Source organism: Oryx dammah, unplaced genomic scaffold (genome assembly GCF_014754425.2).
Source record: "Oryx dammah isolate SB20612 unplaced genomic scaffold, SCBI_Odam_1.1 HiC_scaffold_22, whole genome shotgun sequence".
Classification (NCBI taxonomy): Eukaryota; Metazoa; Chordata; class Mammalia; order Artiodactyla; family Bovidae; genus Oryx; species Oryx dammah.
Genome location: NW_024070206.1, coordinates 9,380,157 through 9,398,487, shown reverse-complemented (window position 1 = coordinate 9,398,487; position 18,331 = coordinate 9,380,157). Strand labels below are relative to the sequence as shown.

The window sequence follows — 18,331 nt, the reverse complement described above, 5'->3', positions numbered from 1 at the left end:
TTCTTTTTTTAATTCTTCACTCAGAATGAAATGGTGTACTCCTAAAAGATAAGCATGTATTTTTTTTATCATGTGTTTCAGCTTTTTAAAGAAACACCAGAAATAAGAACATTAGGGCTGACCCAGCAACTGTAATTAGAGCAACAGCTCTTCCTTCCCTTTTCTAAATAAACTATTTCTACATACTGTGATTTTTTTTTTTTTTTTTAGATTTACAGAAAGTTATAAAGATATGGCAGAGTTCCTGGATATCTTCACCCAGTTTCTCCCACCATTGATATCTTCCATTACCATGGTATATTTCTCAAAACTAAGAAACTGACATTTGTACATTACTGTGAAATAGACTCTAGAGTTTATGTTGATTTTGCCGGTTTTTCCATTAATACTATTTTTCTGTCTCAAGATCGAGCTCAATGTACTGCTTTCATTTAATTGTCATGTCTCCCCAACTCTATGATGGTTTTCTATAATCGTTTCTGCCTTTATTTTGTTTTTGTTTTTGTTTTTTTTGACCTAAGGATCTTGAATGATACTGGCCAGCTATCCAGTAGACTATATCACAATCTGGGTTTGTCTGACGCTTTCCTCATTTAGACTGAGGTTATGGGTTTTGAGAAGAAACATCACAGAGGCATAATGGCCTCCCTCTCGCATAATATCAGGGCTATGTGATTGCTACCCTTCATCACTGGGTATGATCATTTAAGTAGTAAACTAAGTTTGCCAGGGTTTTACCATGAAGTTTGAGTTTTTTCCCCTTTGCATATACTCTTTTCTTTGAAAGCAAGTTACTAAATCTAGCTCATTTCTGCTTCTCTGCTTCTGTTTTTAATATTTACAATCACTTCTATGACTCAGATCTAGCAGAATTACATTGCATTCTCTGTTAATTCTGTAACACATAAAGAATTATTGTACAAGGAAGTGTAGCCTCATGCTTTTATCTGGGTAGGGATATGTCCTCTTCTGAGAGCACAGAATGATTGCTCAGAGAGCCTTCGCCAGGAAAACTTTTACAGTCCCCAAATTTCCCATCCCTTATCTTTACCCAAAAGACTTGAACCCCAGAAAAGACAGTTGACATATTTGAGTTATGACATAGGACAGTGGCAGAGAGGACCAAAGATGTCTCCTCTGCTTCTTCTTGTTTTGGGTTTGTTTATTTTCTAGTCATCCTTCAGTGGATTTATTTAAAATGTAATATTGTTATCTCTGTTCAGACACAGCTAGAGTAAGGAGGAAACATTCATAACCACACCTTCATGCTTATTAAGAAATAGCTACAGAATCCCAAACTATATATTTGTAATATAGAAATGTTTCAGTAAGTGTGGCATGGAGCTCTGAACTCTGTAATTTTTTCCCCCTTCTGTCAAAATATTTACTTGTGAACATAGTATATCATTTACTCTTAACTTTACATAATCAAAGGTGTGAGAATGATGGTTTCTTTCTCACTGAAATTTAATGAATTTTTGTATTCCTGAAGGTGAAGGTCATAGTACTTTGTATTTTTATGTTAATATCCATTATATTGAAATACTTATTTTTGGTGAAATTAATTGTTGCTAGGAGTGAAATAGATAACTAATAAGGACTTACTGTGTAGCACAGGAACATATATTTAATATCTTGTGATAACCTATTAACAGAATAAAAGAGAATATATATACACACACACACACACACACACACACACACACACACACACACACATATGGAAAGAGAGAGGGAGAGAGAGAACTGAATCACTTCACTGTATACCTGGAAGTAACACAACATTGTAAATCAACTGTACTTCAGTAAAAATGTAAAAACTAAAAACAGTAATTGCTCTGAGGAGGAAATAATAATAGGAATTTTCAAATATATTGAAATAAAAGTTATATATTAACATTACTGCCCCATCTTTTCAAACTTTGTTTTCTGGTTAGTTTAATTGATTTGTGACAGCTGTTTGCATACTAGACAAGCCAATCCTTTGTAATATTATTAAAAATATTGTCCCAGTTTGTCATTCGTGTTTCAGTCTCATTTGTTATGTTTTTCCATACAAAAGTTTTAGTTCCAGTACAGTCATATTTATCAAGACTTTTCTTTGATTTCTGTCCTTGTCATATTCTTAGAAATGCCTCCTTACTTTGATAGCTGAGAATATAACTATATTCCCCTCTGTTTTTCTTGAGCAGCTTTCAGAATTTTTTTTTTCACATTTATTTCTGCACATGCTCTTCTGGCCTGTTGTTCTTTATGTATCTTCTTTGCAATACGGCACAGAAAGTTAAGTGTCTTATCCAGGATCACACAGAGACCATGTGGCTGAACCCTGTTTGACTCTGGTGAACCCTTGTTGCTCTCATTGTCAGAGCTGTCTCTCAAGGTGGATATTCATAAATCTTTCTAGTGTAAATTTCCATCCTAAGATTATTAAGCCTCCTGTACAAGGACAGTATATACCTTTGCTCAATGTAGACAATGCTGATGTTTATTAAGACAGTAAAATAGTCACAACAGGGGCTAGTGGCACTTGTCCTCCTCTTTATTTTTAGACTCTGTCTTTAACTGAATTCAAAGTACTTTATGAGCATCATCTGCTGTATTTCGTATCTTCATGGTCATACTAAAGAAGAAGCATGTTCGGGCTACATTTTGACACTGGGGGGACAATTTCAGAGACAAGAAGTGTTACAGTAAGGTCATGTAATCAGTAGTGACTTTGGCACAGAATTCTATTGTTTTGAACCTCCTGTATTCACTAGTGACCCTAATTGGGCTTCCCTTGTGGCTCAGTGGGTAAAGAATCTGCCTGCAATGCAGGAGACCTGGGTTGGGAAGATCCCCTAGAGAAGGGAAAGGCTACCCAATCCAGTATTCTGGCCTGGAGAATTCCATGGACTGTACAGTCCATGGGGTTGCAAAGACTGAGTGACCTTCACTTTCACTTTCTAATTCTGAACTTTTTCTGTGCCATGTTTTCTCTTTTATTAATTTTAAAGTTTTACTTTTTTATTTAGTTTTGGCTATATTGGGTCTTCATTGCTGTGTGTGGGCTTTCTCTACTTGCAGGGAGTGAGGGCTACTCTCTGGTTACTGTGCTTGGAATTCTTATTGCAGTGGCGTCTCTCATTGCCAAGCACAAGCTCTAGGGTGCACAGGCTTTGGTAGCTGTGGCTCATGGGCTTCATTAGCTGTGGCGTGTGGGCTTCGTGGCCCCACGACATGTGGAATCTTCCCAAACGAAGGATGGAAGGCATCCCCTACACTGGCAGGAGAATTCTTCACCACTGAACCCTAAGGGAAGGCCGTCATTGGGTTCCAAATTCAGTCTCAAATGTAGATGAGTCACTTTCGAAGGAAAAAGGGGGGGAAGAGAGAAATTTCTTAAAAAGTAGAAAAAGGAAGAGAGATAAGAGATAGAGATAGGAGTCATTGTTGCTTCCTAGGATGATGAAACCTTAGTAACGGCAACTTTAGGGATTAACCCATTTGCACGCTTGCCCAGCTACTAACTGATGGAGAATATAGGCTGTCTCCTAATTGCAATCCCAAGATTTTTTTTTGCTTTACTTCAGAAAAAAAAAATGGCATCCATCCTTCCTCTTACTTGATGCTGGTGAACATGTGAACACAGGTCAAGCACATATTGAGTTGACTGGAAAGTTTGTTCAGGATTTTCTGTAAGATGGTGTGAAAATCTTGACCCAACATTTTGGCCAATCCGGTATTTTGCTTTAGCTTGTGTAGCAGCCAGGAGTCAAACTTAAAATAGATACTTTTATTATGGTGAATGAATACCTGTATCTTATTTTTCAGAATTTTTCATGCCTTTTGTTATTTTTGAATTATTAGATAAATTTACCAATTATAATTGATATGGGTCTTTAGGTAAAGCAACACATTGAATGATTGAAAAAAAAATACTAACAAGACTTTTTAAAAGATCTACCTTTTCTGTAAGAATTAATATTGTTCTGTTTAGAGTGACCAAGGGGGAATACTGGCATTTGATGCGTATCCGTAATTTATGATTATGTATTAAGTCTTTATTAATTAGTAATCTCTAGTGGTTATTTCTTTTGTTTTTTTTTACTTAATGGATTTGGGAAATGAATGTTACGTTCAGGCCAATAAGCTTCTTTTTTGGTTTACAGCTTTAGTACCATGTTTATCACTTTTCTTTTGAAAAGAAAAAAGAATGAGCATACAGGAGTAATCACTTCGCTGTGGTTGCAGTTTCTCCACACACATCACCTTACTTCCTAGAGAGGGGACTGGAACAGACCTAGTATATAGGTTCAGAAGGACACATTCAAATAAGGACCTGCTGTATAGCACTGTAGCTCTGTAGTGACCTATATGGGAGAAGAATCAAAAAAAGACCAGAGATATACATATATATCTGATTCACTTTGCTGTACATCTGAAACTAATACAACACTGCAAATCAACTATGTTCCAATAAATTTTTCTTTTTAAAAAGAGGGAGAGATCTAAGGAACCATCATTCATGCCCACGCTCTGCTCCCTGTTGTTTCGTGGTGGCTTTATAGCAGTGAGATAAGGCTCTACTTGTATAAACTTGATTGAAATAAGTATTAATTTATCATTGCTTCATGTCCTCCATTATTCTTTTTTGTTTTTATTTCTCTTTGTTCTGGTAGCTATAAAATTCCAAGGTGAGTAGATAGAGGTTAGAGCCAAATATGCGGCACCAAGATGCCCAGGAACCCTCCACGCCCTGCCAGTTCCCCAGCCTTCAGCGTCCCCGCACCCACTCTCATCCTGTCCACAGGAGACATAACATCTGGTCAACCTTTCTGTCTGAAACTCTGATTCTCAAAGACACTTCATAACATTGAAAGTAGCCGTCCTGGCAATGAGCATTTCCACTGCTATGCTTACACAGCACCCTTAAATATAACCTAAAAATCTATTGTAAATCCAATGGACCGAGTTGAAAGTTTGCCATCAGTAGAACTCAGTGAACCATCAAATGTAATTGGAGTTTTGTGTTTTGTTTTATTCCCTTGTTATTTGGTATTCTGAAACAGTAAAAGCAGTTGTTAAAAGTACCTGCAGTACTAAAGACCGTAACTTAAACCATTAGTTCTTATTTAATTTGCATTACCTTCAATTTGAAAAGACCCTGGTGCTGGGAAAGATTGAAGGCAGGAGGAAAAGGGGAGGACAGAGGATGAAATGGTTGGATGGCATCACCGACCTGATGGACATGAGTTTGAGTGAACTCCGGGAGTTGGTGATGGACAGGGAGGCCTGGAGTGCTGCAGTCCACGGGGTCACAAAGAGTCAGACATGACTAAGCAACTGAACTGAACTGACTGACCTTCAATTTGGGCTTCCCTTGTGGCTCAGCTGGTAAAGAATCCACCTGCAATGCGGGAGACCTGAGCTTGATCCCTGGGTTGGGGAGGTCCCCTGGAGAAGGGAAAGGCTACCCACTCCAGTATTCCGGCTTGGAGAATTCCATGAACTGTATAAGTCCATGGGGTTGCAAAGAGTCGGACACTACTGAGTGACTTTCACCTTCAATTTACATTTCCTTGAGTTTCTTACTGGAAAAATTCAGTTACTTAACAAAAAATATTTAAATGCTCTAGCACTGAGCTTTTTTTTTTTTTTCCTTAGCAAATGAGCCTGTCTGCTATTTTCATTGATTGTGTCTTATTACCAAAGGAAACTGCATGGAAAAGCACTCCTTAAATCCTGCCACGCTGATTTGTATCTTTAGATGTATCTGAGGTGTGTTCTCTGGATGTTCTCCGTGGCTGGAGAAGAGGGCTGCAGGGCAGCTCGGGCAAAGCACTATATGGTTGGGATGAGGGGAGTGATGGTAAAGTCCCACGAGGGTTGGAAGGAGCGGTGCTGCTTGTCAGTCTTTATCCCTCGGGGAAGCTCTGATGAAGGGAAATGATTGAAACGGCATGTTTGGGGTCCCTAGGCATGGAGAAAGGATAGACAAGGCCTAGGAATTCAATGACATCAACTCAGCGGAAGGCCTGCAAACAAAGGGAGCTGGGGGTTGGATAGAAGCCTAGCTTTCCTGCAGTTGGTGAAAGGTGCTAGGGAGAGAGGTTGATGGGAGAGATGATTACAAATGTCTCACAAAGCCCTGGAGCAGTGACAAGATGAAAAGGGTACCATGATTAGCAAGGACATCCAGGGAAGGAAAAAAGACCTGAAATGAAGCAAATCCTTACAGGAGGGGCATGTAGGATGAGAAAAAGGGAAATCAAAGGATGATTCCCTCCCTCCCCCCAACCTCTGTTACTTGGTAAAGGAAAAAGGGAGAGAGATTGAGGGACCAGGTTCTGTCCTTGGATATAGGAAGCACTCTTGTCTCCACATCGCTTGACCTATCAGAGCCCAAACGTTCTTAGAGCCCTTCTAGTAGGATTTCTAGATTTCTAGACAGACAACTTGACACTGGGCCAGCCAAAACAGACTTTCTGCTCCCTGCATCTAAAGATAGAGAAATTTAAAAACCACTGTTTATTGAACACAAAATGTAGACTTGGGACTGCGCTGCCCTTAAAATCCATCTCTCACCATCACTTAACCCAGCGTATTAAATGTTTTGGATCAGTTTTTAAATGTGGAAAATAAGCTTTAGAGAAGATAAATAACTTCCCATTTCACATAAATTAAAAAAAAAAAAAAAACCAGAAAAATACAAGTCACATAGTCACAAAGCTTCAGAGCAGATATCTGACATCTTATCTGTTTAATCGTGGTTTTCTAGTCACAACCATTTGTTTACATAAATAATGGATTGACCACTTCCAAAAACTGCCTGTGGCCCTTCCTACATTTTGGATAAACTCTTTAAAAGGTATTTTCCTAATTAAACAAAGGGAAAAGAAAGAAAACATTAAAAGCATACAATTTATGTGTTTACATATATGCAGTGTACAGCTTTGACTAAAAATATTCATTCACAAAGGTGCTGGTTGACCAGTTCACCAGATACTGTTTTTTCTTCTCATTTTGTCTTTTGAAAAGATTTTAAGTTCTGAGAGATGTAGTTCTCTCTGCTGAGACGATAATACTTTCTAGATTTTGTTTTTCTTCTTATCTCTCTGGGTGGCCATAGGTAATTCTTCTTAGCATACTACCTTGGTCTGGCAATTCTCTTTGATGTACAATCCTGGGATAAGCATCACATTTCTTATAATAGATCCCCAGATCAGGACAAACCAGCTTTCTTGGCTTCTTTTCTGCTTCTTAATGGAAGTGTTATCACTCTTGGAAATATTCCCACACAAACATAACTTTTACGATTGTTTGGCACATCATTGGATTTCAGAAAGTTATTTCCCCACTCCATTTGATCCAAAATGAAGTATTTTCACCCCTAACCTACGTTCCCTGGAAACCTTCCTCTGAGCTCAGTTTTTCACTCCACTTTGTGATTTATTTGTTGCTCTTATTGAGTCACTAAGTGGTGCCCAGGTCGTTTGCGACCCCCATGGACTAGCCTGCCAGTCTCCTCCTGTCCGTGAGATTTCCCAGGCAAGAATACTAGAGTGGGCTGCCATTTCCTTCTCCAGGGCATCTTCCCGACCCAGGGATCAAACCTGCATCTCCTGCATTGACAGGTGGGTTCTTTACCGTGAGCCACCAGGGAAGCCCTGATAATTTATTAGCAGAGCAATAATGAATAACATAACCAGTTTGCAGTGATAGGTCAGTCCCCTGCCTGTACCTAATCTCAAATACCCATTTTCATGGTGGTATTAATGAAGTAATCTAATCAAGTCTAAACATTGTAATTTGACAAATTTGTAAAGCCTTTCATTTAGCTAATATTGCAGGAATGAGTAAATACATTGCAGTTTAGATTTGGAGATTAAGCTGTGGTGATTGGTTTAGACCTGGTTCCTACTCTTACCAAGCATCTTCTTTAGGATAGGATGCCAAAGCATGAGTAGACCACCGCAGTGCAGTGGAGGAAGTGTCCTGCTGCTGCTGCTGCTAAGTCACTCCAGTCGTGTCTGACCCTGTGCGACCCCATAAACGGCAACCCACCAGGCTCCCCTGTCCCTGGGATTCTCCAGGCAAGAACAATGGAGTGGGTTGCCATTTGCTTCTCCATTGCATGAAAGTGAAAAGTGAATGTGAAGTCGCTCAGTCGTGTCTGACTGTTAGCGACCCCATGGACTGCAGCCTACCAGGCTCCTCCGTCCATTGGATTTTCCAGGCAAGAGTACCAGAGTGGGTTGTCATTGCCTTCTCCAAGGAAATGTCCAAGGGGATGCTTATTCTCGTTCTGTGAAAGCTCAGCAGAGGCACCTAAGCCAGGATGGGGATCAGTGAGGTGACTCCTAGGCTGAACTCTGAAGAAGCCAGGTCAAAGCCGTGAAGCAGTTGGGAGGAGGAAGGCCATCCACCTCAAGTTCAGCACACGGAGGTAGCAGAGGTGAAAGCCCCAGGTTTCCACGGGATCCAGAAAATTCAGCTTGGAGAGCCCAGAGGCAGCAGGGAGCCAGCCTGCAACCCCAAGGCCTTTGGAAATACCTCAAGGCTAATCTTCCACCCTAGAGACCTTCATCTTTATCAGGCTTACTGCTGTTCAAGGCAACTGTAAAAGTAACCTGGGATGGAAGGCCTGTGTTGGAGGTGGGAGGAGATGGGCCCTTGAGGGCAAAGGAGGGGCAGGGAGATTCCCAGGCCAGCCTTCCTCTCTGGAATCCCGAAATAGGTTGAAACAGGTCTTCTTCACCCCTTGCCTTGCATGTCTCTTCCCTCTGTGAATATCAAGTCAGTTTATGACTGAATGCATCCATTGATTTGTCAAAGAAAATTCCAACATGTATCATTCAATTCCATAGCACTATTACTATGGACAGTTTATAGATTGATCAATTAAATAGGTTTCTGGGAAAAGACTAGAAATGGTTTAGTGGAAAAGTGTGGTCTGATTTCTGAACAATCGCCCTGACAGAAAATTTAGAATGGAAATTGTTTGTAAGAGACTGCCTCAAACTTTATAATTGTCTTACATTTTATATACCTTATGTCTTCAAATTAGTTCCCTCTTCCTTTAAGACAAAATTCATGGTTTAAAAATAAGTCTTCACTCCAAGCATAACAATAGGAAGTTGTAGATGTTTAATAAATGTTGGTGACTTATGTTTGGATACTAACCCAATATAAATTATTTTATGTAAAGACTTAGATTTAATGAAATATTATAGAGTTAATTAATTGCTCTCAAGTATTAACTTAAGTGAAAAATGACTTAAGATCACTATTTTTAATTCACATTTCATAGCTTTACTAAATTTTTTAATATACTAGCTCAAAAGCCATGATTCTTTGAATTTTGAAAATAACATGAAACTTTAGAAGAAAATGTTAGTCTTTGTCATTTTCAACTCTATATATACAAGCTTTTTTTGGTAAGCTTGTGAAATTAATTTGTGAACTATAAAAACTGCAAACTAAAGTTTAAATGTTACCTACTTCTCCATTTAGACAACTAAATAGATGTTTGCCCTTAGCGCAGTTAGATGATCCTATCATTTTACTAATGTTCTCTATTTATATTTTATTTTAAAAAATATCAAGTTAATAAAAAAACAGCAAATAATGTATCTGGTTGAGCTGCATTTATGATGTTTTAGTTTACGACATGTGGAGTAACAGGGAAGTGAGTCTATTGGTTTTTTGTTTAATGCAAATTAAATATTTTTGTGTTTTTATGAATATATCTTATCTTTCATATCTCTTACAGAGTTTGCAGGTTGAGCACTGAGAATAAGCTTGGAGAAAACTTAATGTTCATAAACACTATATATTAAAAATCTGATGGAAAAAATGTCTTTGATATTTAAAAGGGAATGTAGCCTTACAGAAAAATTAACCCAATATTGTAATTGTTATCAATGCTATTGCAATGACATCACAAAAATGTTATTTAATGATTTAGCTTTTAAAACTGTTCTTTAGATTTATATTATCCTCTGAAATCATCTCCTGTTTTGGATTTTGCTATGATAAAATTTTTTTTAAAAAGATCCTTTAATAAAAGAAAGAAGACTAGGTTTTAGTGTGGCAAATTCACCTCTTCTTCTCCATGACAACAGATAAAGAAGCTGTAACCATGACAACAGTAATGGGCCAGGGAGATTAGGGGCAGACTGGAGATTAGGCCTCCAAGAGCAAAGAAGAGAAGTCCTGATTGGCTCTTTATTGAGACCTTATGTGAAGACAAGTTACTGTTGAGAGAAAGCATGGAGGATTAGCAAGAACAAAATGATTGCCCCTGTATAAAGTAAGAAGTCTTTCTTTTGTTAAAAATCTGTCCATTCCTTTTCATATAACAACTGTTGAAATTGAGGTAAAGAGTCCATGATTAATTTTAGTCTGATCTTGATTTGATAAATCGAGTCTAAACTAATTGTGTAAGAAGATACTTTTGGAAGCCTGGAGTGAAAAGCATCTGAGTGAACCCCTCCACAGATCCTCACTCCGCCCAGCAGTTTCCTTCTTGGGAGCCCCTGAAGGGTGGAGAAACCAGCTCATTTTTGATGTGGTACCCCCATAAGCAGAGTGCTCTTGGGGAAGAAGGATTTGAAAATTTATCTCCTGTTATTTTAAAGCTTATCTTTTTGACTTCTTAAAAATGCTCAAAAGATTTTTCCAAGTCATCATTGTTTACATTTTGTTTAAAAAATTTTTTTGGAAAAAAGTCTTAAAAGGATCCCGTATTCTTTAAACTGATGAGATGTATAGGTATTACCTTTGAGGAAATGTACTGTCTATGGTACATGGAGGCCTTGATAATGGGGGTATTCATCATTTTCGAAGTGATAAATTTATAGACATGAGAGTGTTTGGTCAAATGGTGTGAATATTTTTTCATTTTAAAGTCTTTTGCCAAATTGAATTCTAAAGAGATTCTATTCTTACAGACTTCAGCTGACAGCATAGAGCTTGCCATACCCTGACTAATACTACCTATGAACATTCTTTAAAGTCTTGCTACCTTGACAGATTTTTAAATAGACTTTATTCTGACTTTTAGATTTAATTTAAATGTTCATTTCATGTATTGTCAGGTTAAATCTTGTTTTTAATAAAATTATTCATTATTTGATTTTCAGACATTCATGTTTATGATAGATATTAACTGTATGTCTGTTAGCTATTCTACAAATACGATGAGTCAGTCTTTACAGAGGAAACACACCTAAAGTAAGTCAAGAAGAAAGGAGGATTTAAGTGAATGAAATGGACTTGTTTAAGTGGGAACTGCCTGTGCCGCGGCCCTGGGGCCCCGCAAGTGGCTCAGCCTGGAGAGAGCGTGATCAGCATCAGCATCAAAATGCAGTGTGCCTCCAGGCGAGCCCCAGGAGAAGAGTGGCCTCATCTCCTCCGCCCTAGGAGGGCTGCAGAGGATAGGTGCTTGCTGAATATTTGCCGAGGGAGTAGAGCTAATGTGAACCTGAGCAAGTCTCTGCCCAAAGCTGTTACTTTTCTGGCAACAGAACACGTGAGGCTATCGTGCGGGAAGGCGAATGCTCTGGAATTACACTCAGTTTACGGTGGAGGAAGTAGGTAGATAAGCCCCTCAGTGTGTGTCTCCAGAGGCCTGTGCGGCCTTGGCTCCCAGAGTCCCCAGGGAGGGTGCGCCTCAGCCACCCTCAGTGGCAATCCGCCCGGGGGCTCCCTCTTTCCAGCCTTCCCTCCCGGCCCTGTTTGCTTCCCGACTCCTCACGGGTCTTTCCTGGGATCACCGTCCAAATAAAGGCACTTAGGGCCTCTGTGCGCGGGAAGGCAAACCAGGAAAAACGACAGACGGGAGCAAGGCCGGCCGGCTGATTGAGAAGCTTGCGTTTCTCTGAGGTAACGAGTGAGCACAGAGGAGAAAGATGAGAGAGTGATGAGCCGGTGTGTCTTCATACAAGCTGATGCTGGTCGCTGTACAGAGAATGAATTCAAGGGAGATGAGTGGCAGGTAAACGGGGGAACTGGAAGACCGTTGTGGCGAGTCGGGTGAGAGAGAATGACAGTGTGGAGAGGAGCAGAGATGTGGAGATGAGACAGAACAGAGGTGGCAGGTGCCTCCATGAAGGGGAATCCTCGCAGGGGCGAGTGAGGGACAGTCAGGAAGAGGGGACACGTGTTTAGGGTTGCAGGCCGCAGATTTGAGAAGACGTGTAGACACAGCTAGGTCAAACGGCCCTGGAGGAGAAGCAGGCTGAGGGGACGGGGAGGGACAAGTTCACTTCAGCATGAGAGTTTGAGCTGTCCACGGTGTGCGGAAGCAAAGGTTTTTGTCAAGGAGCTTAACGCCTGTATTTTTAACAGAGATGCTCCTTACCTGGCATCAGTCCGTCCCCTCCCCTTATTACTCCGTCAGGAAAGTTGGCTGACTCACCACCAGTCTTCCATTCATTTCAAATACCGTGCTGATCAAGAAAGCAAGGGGGGAATTGTATCTGCAAAGAAGCTGGCTAAGAATCTGTGCAGCTAGAAATAACCAAAAGCTTTTTGCAGCTCTTGAAAACCTCTGTTTCTGACTGTATTGTAAACTGGTTAAGTTTCCAGGACCATTGGGAAATAAGAGAACCCCCCGCCTCCCAAATGGATTTTCCAGTGAACAGGAGTTTAGTTCACAGCAGGAATGCGCACTCAACTAGCCCCTGGAGAAAGTAAATGCAAGAATGGAGACTAACTTCAGGAAGAATTAGAGAAAATGGCCCACCAAAGCCAGTTTGAAGATTAAATGTAGACAAATGGGTACTTGTGCTTTGGGGCCAGAAATCACCTGTCAAAATGAAATATATGTTCCTTAGGCTTGGGGACTTGAACAAATAAGAAAATGGAAATATCCAGCAAATATTAATTATGAATTCACAAACACATATACACACACAAACATACTCTCATTGAACTGCAAACATCTGTTAAAGATTATAAATGCCCCTAAGATATTTGAAAAACCAGTTTTCCACCTGTGGATGATTCAGTTATTCCTATAAATAACAGTCATTGAGTTTGGATATAAATATGGTGATACTCAACAAGTATGGTACAATGGTAATTCTTGATGTCCAGTGGAATTTTCAGTCTTTCCTTCTATTATCATGGCTAGTAGAATTGCTTCTACTTGTTACATCTTTCAACATTTAGTTTGCTACTTTTAATTTCGTGTGCTCATTGGAAACAGTAAAACAAGGTCCTTCACATTGTATCTAGAATGATGTAAAGGGGCAGTTGGAGTGGAATAAGATTTTATAATAACTGCTTGGTTATCTAAAGCATGTATCAGTACTTGAAAGAAATTCCCTGGTAGGCCAGTGGTTAGGACTCAGTGCTGCTGGTGCCTGGGTTCAATCCCTGGTCGATGGACTAAAATCCCACAAGCCACAGGGTGCAGCCAAACCTGTAGTAAGTCTATATTCCCTGTTTTATGCTGAAACTGAACATTTTTGCCTATGGTCATGAATCCCTTTAGCAGTAGAAACTGGCCATATATGATAAAATCATGTTGTTAGTTTGCCAATATTTTATGAACTCCAAAAAATCCTAATACATTTTTTATTGAGATATAGTTGGTTTACAATATTGTGTTAGTTTCAATTGTACAACAAAGTGATTTGGATATATATATTTTTTCTGAAATATATGTGTGTGTGTTATATATATGTATTTATTTTTTTCTCATATACGTTACTAAAAACAAATTCAGTATAGTTCCCCATGCTACACAGTAGGTCCTTGTTGGTTATCTATGTTATATATGGGTCGGGGAGGGATAATTTAGGAGTTTGAAATGAACATAAACACTCTAATATACCTTCGATTCCACTGCTGCGTCTTTGGTTTCTCTTTCCTTTCTTCCTTTAGAATGGATGGGAATGCACCATTCTGCGTTTGCTGACGGGCCTTCCTTGCCTTCCTGCACGTTTCCTGCCCATGTCCCCTCACTTCTGACACCCTCCTCTCCTTCCTTTGTAGCCATCCTGAGCTCCAGCGTCCTCCCATCCGCTCCCAGAGACGTGGTCCCTGTCCTGGTCTCTAGTCGGTTTGTCCGTCTCAGCTGGCGCCCACCTGCAGAAGCAAAAGGGAGCATTCAAACTTTCACCGTCTTCTACTCCAGGGAAGGTGACAACAGGTAGGTGCAACCAAGAAATTCAGCTTAACCCACCACGTCTTTAAATGCAGACTGTGGGGTGATGGTGGCCAGAGGTCTTGAGCAGGATTTTGGAGACCATGAGAAATCTCTGCCCTCTGCCTTTCACTCATTATTCAGTGGAGATAATTGAGTTGCTTGTGTGGCTTTTTTAAAGCAGGATTGTGTACAGAAGCAAATTCAGGGGTTTTATTTTTTATTTTCAGTACATTGAGTCCACTCATAAAAACATTCTAAAAATGTACAACTTTTCCTTTTAAACAAAATATAGTAAAACGTTTTTTAAAAACCCAAATAGACTATTTGACACTTACAATTCAAAATCAAAGTAGCAGAATATTAAATATTTACAAAACTGTATCTTTAAAGATATGTATAAAGTTACATGCAATTGAGTTGGCATAAAAGAATGGCTCAAAAATGGGAGATTTTCCCTCATTCCTAAAAAGAAAATACGTCCAGTAGAAGCTGTGTACATGAGTTTTTTAGTTTCAGTACCAAAGCCTCTCTTTGTGCATCTAAGAACTTTAGATGTGTGAGGGGCTTCTTATAACAGCAGGGTGAGGTGTCTGGTGCAAATTCAATTATTTATAGAAAACTTCTTTGAAAAAAGACAAGCATGTAAATATATGCTATCAGGCTTTTTCTAAGTCTCCTTGAAAAGCATGTAAATATATGCTATCAGGCTTTGTTTAAGTCTCTTTGATTGCCAAAGTGGTAAACAGAATTCTTAATTCTTAATTAAGAATCAAGCTACGTATTGATAGAATCAAATGTGGGAGAACCAGTGTGGTGAGGTTGCAGTCTCAGCTCTGTCACGGACATGAGGCGATCTCCAAAAAACCACATAACTTCTCTGAGCCTCATTTCATTCTTGAATGAAGAGAAACTAGTAGTACTTACCTTAAAAGTTTTTGTTATGATTAAATTAGGTTACAATTGTAAAAGTCACTCAAGAGCAGGAGTCTTTAATGTCATTTTCTAGGCAAAGTTACAGAGAAGGCAGTGGCACCCCACTCCAGTACTCTTGCCTGGACAATCCCATGGACGGAGGAGCCTGGTGGGCTGCAGTCCATGGGGTCGCTGGGGGTCGGACACGACTGAGTGACGTCACTTTCACTGTTCATTTTCATGCATTGGAGGACATGGCAACCCACTCCGTTGCTCTTGCCTGGAGAATCCCAGGGGTGGGGGTGTCCCAGAGTCGGACACGACTGACGCGACTTAGCAGTAGCAGCAGGCAAAGTTCAGTTCAGTTCAGTCGCTCAGTCGTGTCCGACCCTTTGTGACCCCATGGACTGCAGCACAGCAGGCCTCCCTGTCCATCACCAACTCCAGAGCTTACTCAAACTCATGCCCATTGAGTCAGTGATCCCACCCAACCATCTCATCCTCTGTCGTCCCCTTCTCCTCCCGCCTTCAATCTTTCCCAGCATCCAGGTCTTTTCCAATGAGTCAGCTCTTCACATCAGGTGGCCAAAGTATTGGAGTTTCAGCTTCAGCATCAGTCCTTCCAAAGAATATTCTGGACTGATTTCCTTTAGGATGGACAAAAAGTTTTTGTTATGATTAAATTAGGTTGCAGTTATAAAAGTCACTCAAGGGTAAGAGTCTTTAATATTATTGTCTAGGCAAAATTGCACTGTATATATCTAGTTTCAAGATTACAAGCTACTGTTGTAATTACAAGCTTCTTTGTTGTTTTATTTTGTTTTCTGATTTTTTTTTCTTCCTTAAAGTGTTTCATGATTTTAAGGCTTTGAAGTTTAATTTGTAAGTCTGTAATAGATATTGGTTAAGTTCCAGTCTATAAGAATAAACTGTGTATAATATCTCATTTCTTTAAATTCATTACGCTTATTTTATAGTCTACATTTGACCATTCTAATATCTGCTGTCTTTGTGTGATTCAGCAATATGTTTCTTCTGACTCTTTTTCATGGGAGCTTATTTTTCTTCCCGTGTTTGGGTGATTCTTGATTGTGAACTCTAGTCCTTAGAAATTTGTCTGAGTGAATTTTTGAGGCCCAGATTTAAAGTACATTCTCCTGGGAAGATTTGCTTTCCCAAAATGAGTGCATGTTAAACCAAGTTTCTGTTAAGATGTATTTGGTCCATTCAGGCCTCATGTGCTCAGTCCCTCAGTCGTGTCCGACTCTGCAACCCCATGGACTGTAGCCCACCAGGCTCCTCTGTTCATGAGATTCTCCAGGCAAAAATACTGGAGTGGGTTGCCATGCTCTCCTCCAGGGAATCTTCCAGACCCAGGGACTGAGCCCAGCTCTCCCACACTGCAGGAGGCTTCTTTACAATGGAGCCACCAGGGAGGCAGGTCTCATACTGATATTTCATTAGTTATCAGAAAGTCCATTAAGTATTTGTTTTTCTACCATTTTTAACATATCAACTTAAGTGGGTAAATGCAGACTTGTGTTAAGCAATTTTAAGAGGGGTTTTTTTTTTTCCTATCCAACTAAGTTAAAACTGACACTGGGATATAATTTCATTTCATTTCCATTTTCCACTGAAGCTTGCTTTTTTTCAGGATAGTGGGTATATGCAGGGTTCTTTAATAAGACCTTATAACCTACTTTCGGAGAAGGCAATGGCAACCTACTCCAGTACTCTTTCCGGGAAGGTCCCATGGATGGAGGAGCCTAGTAGGCTGCAGTCCACGGGATCGCTAGGAGTTGGACACGACTTCGCTTTCACTTTTCACTTTCATGCATTGGAGAAGGAAATGGCAACCCACTCCAGTGTTCTTGCCTGGAGAATCCCAGGGACGGGGGAGCCTGGTGGGCTGCCATCTATGGGGTGGCACAGAGTCGGACACGACTGAAGCGACTTAGCAGCAACAGTAGCAATACCCTACTTAACTACAAACTTTGTTTCCTTAGTTTCTAAAATTTGTAGGTCTAGACTTCTATTGATGGGCAAGTACCCTGAGGTAAAGAGTCATCCTGCAAGTCTGCCTTCTCACTATAATTCTCTTATTTTGCTGCCAGCATATTCATGGGTAATTTTTTTTTCTTTGTAAAAGAGATTTTGAATAATTTACCCAGTATTTTAGGTGAGCTGTAACAAAAGCATTTTTTCACATACTATCCAGTTAGCCATGTTGCTTGAAATGGAGTCTTGTTATATTTATCAAATGCCCATATGATTGGTATCATTGTTATCTATCATTAATTATTGGCACTTGAACAGGTATATTTGCATTTAAGCATGTTCAGTGTTTGGAACTTTTATTTAATATTAAAGCATAAAGCCATTCTATAAATATCTCACTTAGAATGAGTCAGAAAGCAAGGGAGTTTTCTTAACGGAGCTTCCCATTCCATTTTTAAAGCATTTTGTAATTTTCTCTCCTCATTATATTTGTTTTTTTTTAATATTGCCAATTAAAGATGATTAAAAGATGAGCATATAAAAGCTGAATTTACATCAGAGAAACATTATGTTGCCAAATCCCAAGGTTCTGTAGACAAGAACACCTATTTTCAAATATACTCAGTGGACCTGCCTGTGCCTCTCACACAGAGAGGGAACAGCATCATTAAATTCTTTAATGGATGAGGATTTTGATAGGGTAACTAGGATCTTTACAAAATATCTGTTGACTTGGCTGAGTTCCAATTCCCAAATCTTTCCTTCCACATTAAACCTCCTCTTAAATAACTAGTCCAAAGTGGCCATGCAGCAAATATGACCTGTTTTATGCATCTCTGTATGTGCAATGTTTTAGAGGGGCATGAGGGAAGAAGAGAGCAAGAGGGAAAAAGAAAGGGAGCTAGAGAAGCAGAAAGACCAAGAATGGACACGTATCCTGTTGGGACCCAGGTGTCCGCAAGTCTGAGCTCACATTAATCCTAGTGATTTCTGTTCATTCTTCTGCGGGAGAAGAGACTAGATGGCTGTCACAACTATTACCTGTTCTTCTTGAAGGCATGTGGAGGGGAAGCCCGGATCGAAGTGTCAGGCTTTAGTCTCTTAAACTTGAGTGCTTTAGACACATGGTGATCTTTAGGAATCCTTCAGGGTCCGAAAGGGACAGTATACTTGGGCTGGCGGGAGTGGTCTTTAGTTCAAAGGCTACAGTGTGATAATCAGATGGCACGCTGAAACTTCTCTCCTGCTGCGTTTCAAAATGCTTTTCTTCTCAGTTCA

At 39.8% G+C, this 18,331-nt stretch overlaps 1 protein-coding gene across 1 annotated transcript in view; it reads left to right on the top strand.

Annotated features, from left to right (window-relative positions):
- The window catches only part of DCC (DCC netrin 1 receptor), an 811,418-nt gene that overhangs the window by 380,511 nt on the left and 412,576 nt on the right, over positions 1-18,331 (top strand). The window contains exon 8 of the mRNA XM_040264220.1: positions 13,990-14,146. Within this exon, the coding sequence (XP_040120154.1) occupies positions 13,990-14,146 (157 nt within the window). The remainder of the gene's footprint in view (positions 1-13,989; positions 14,147-18,331) is intronic.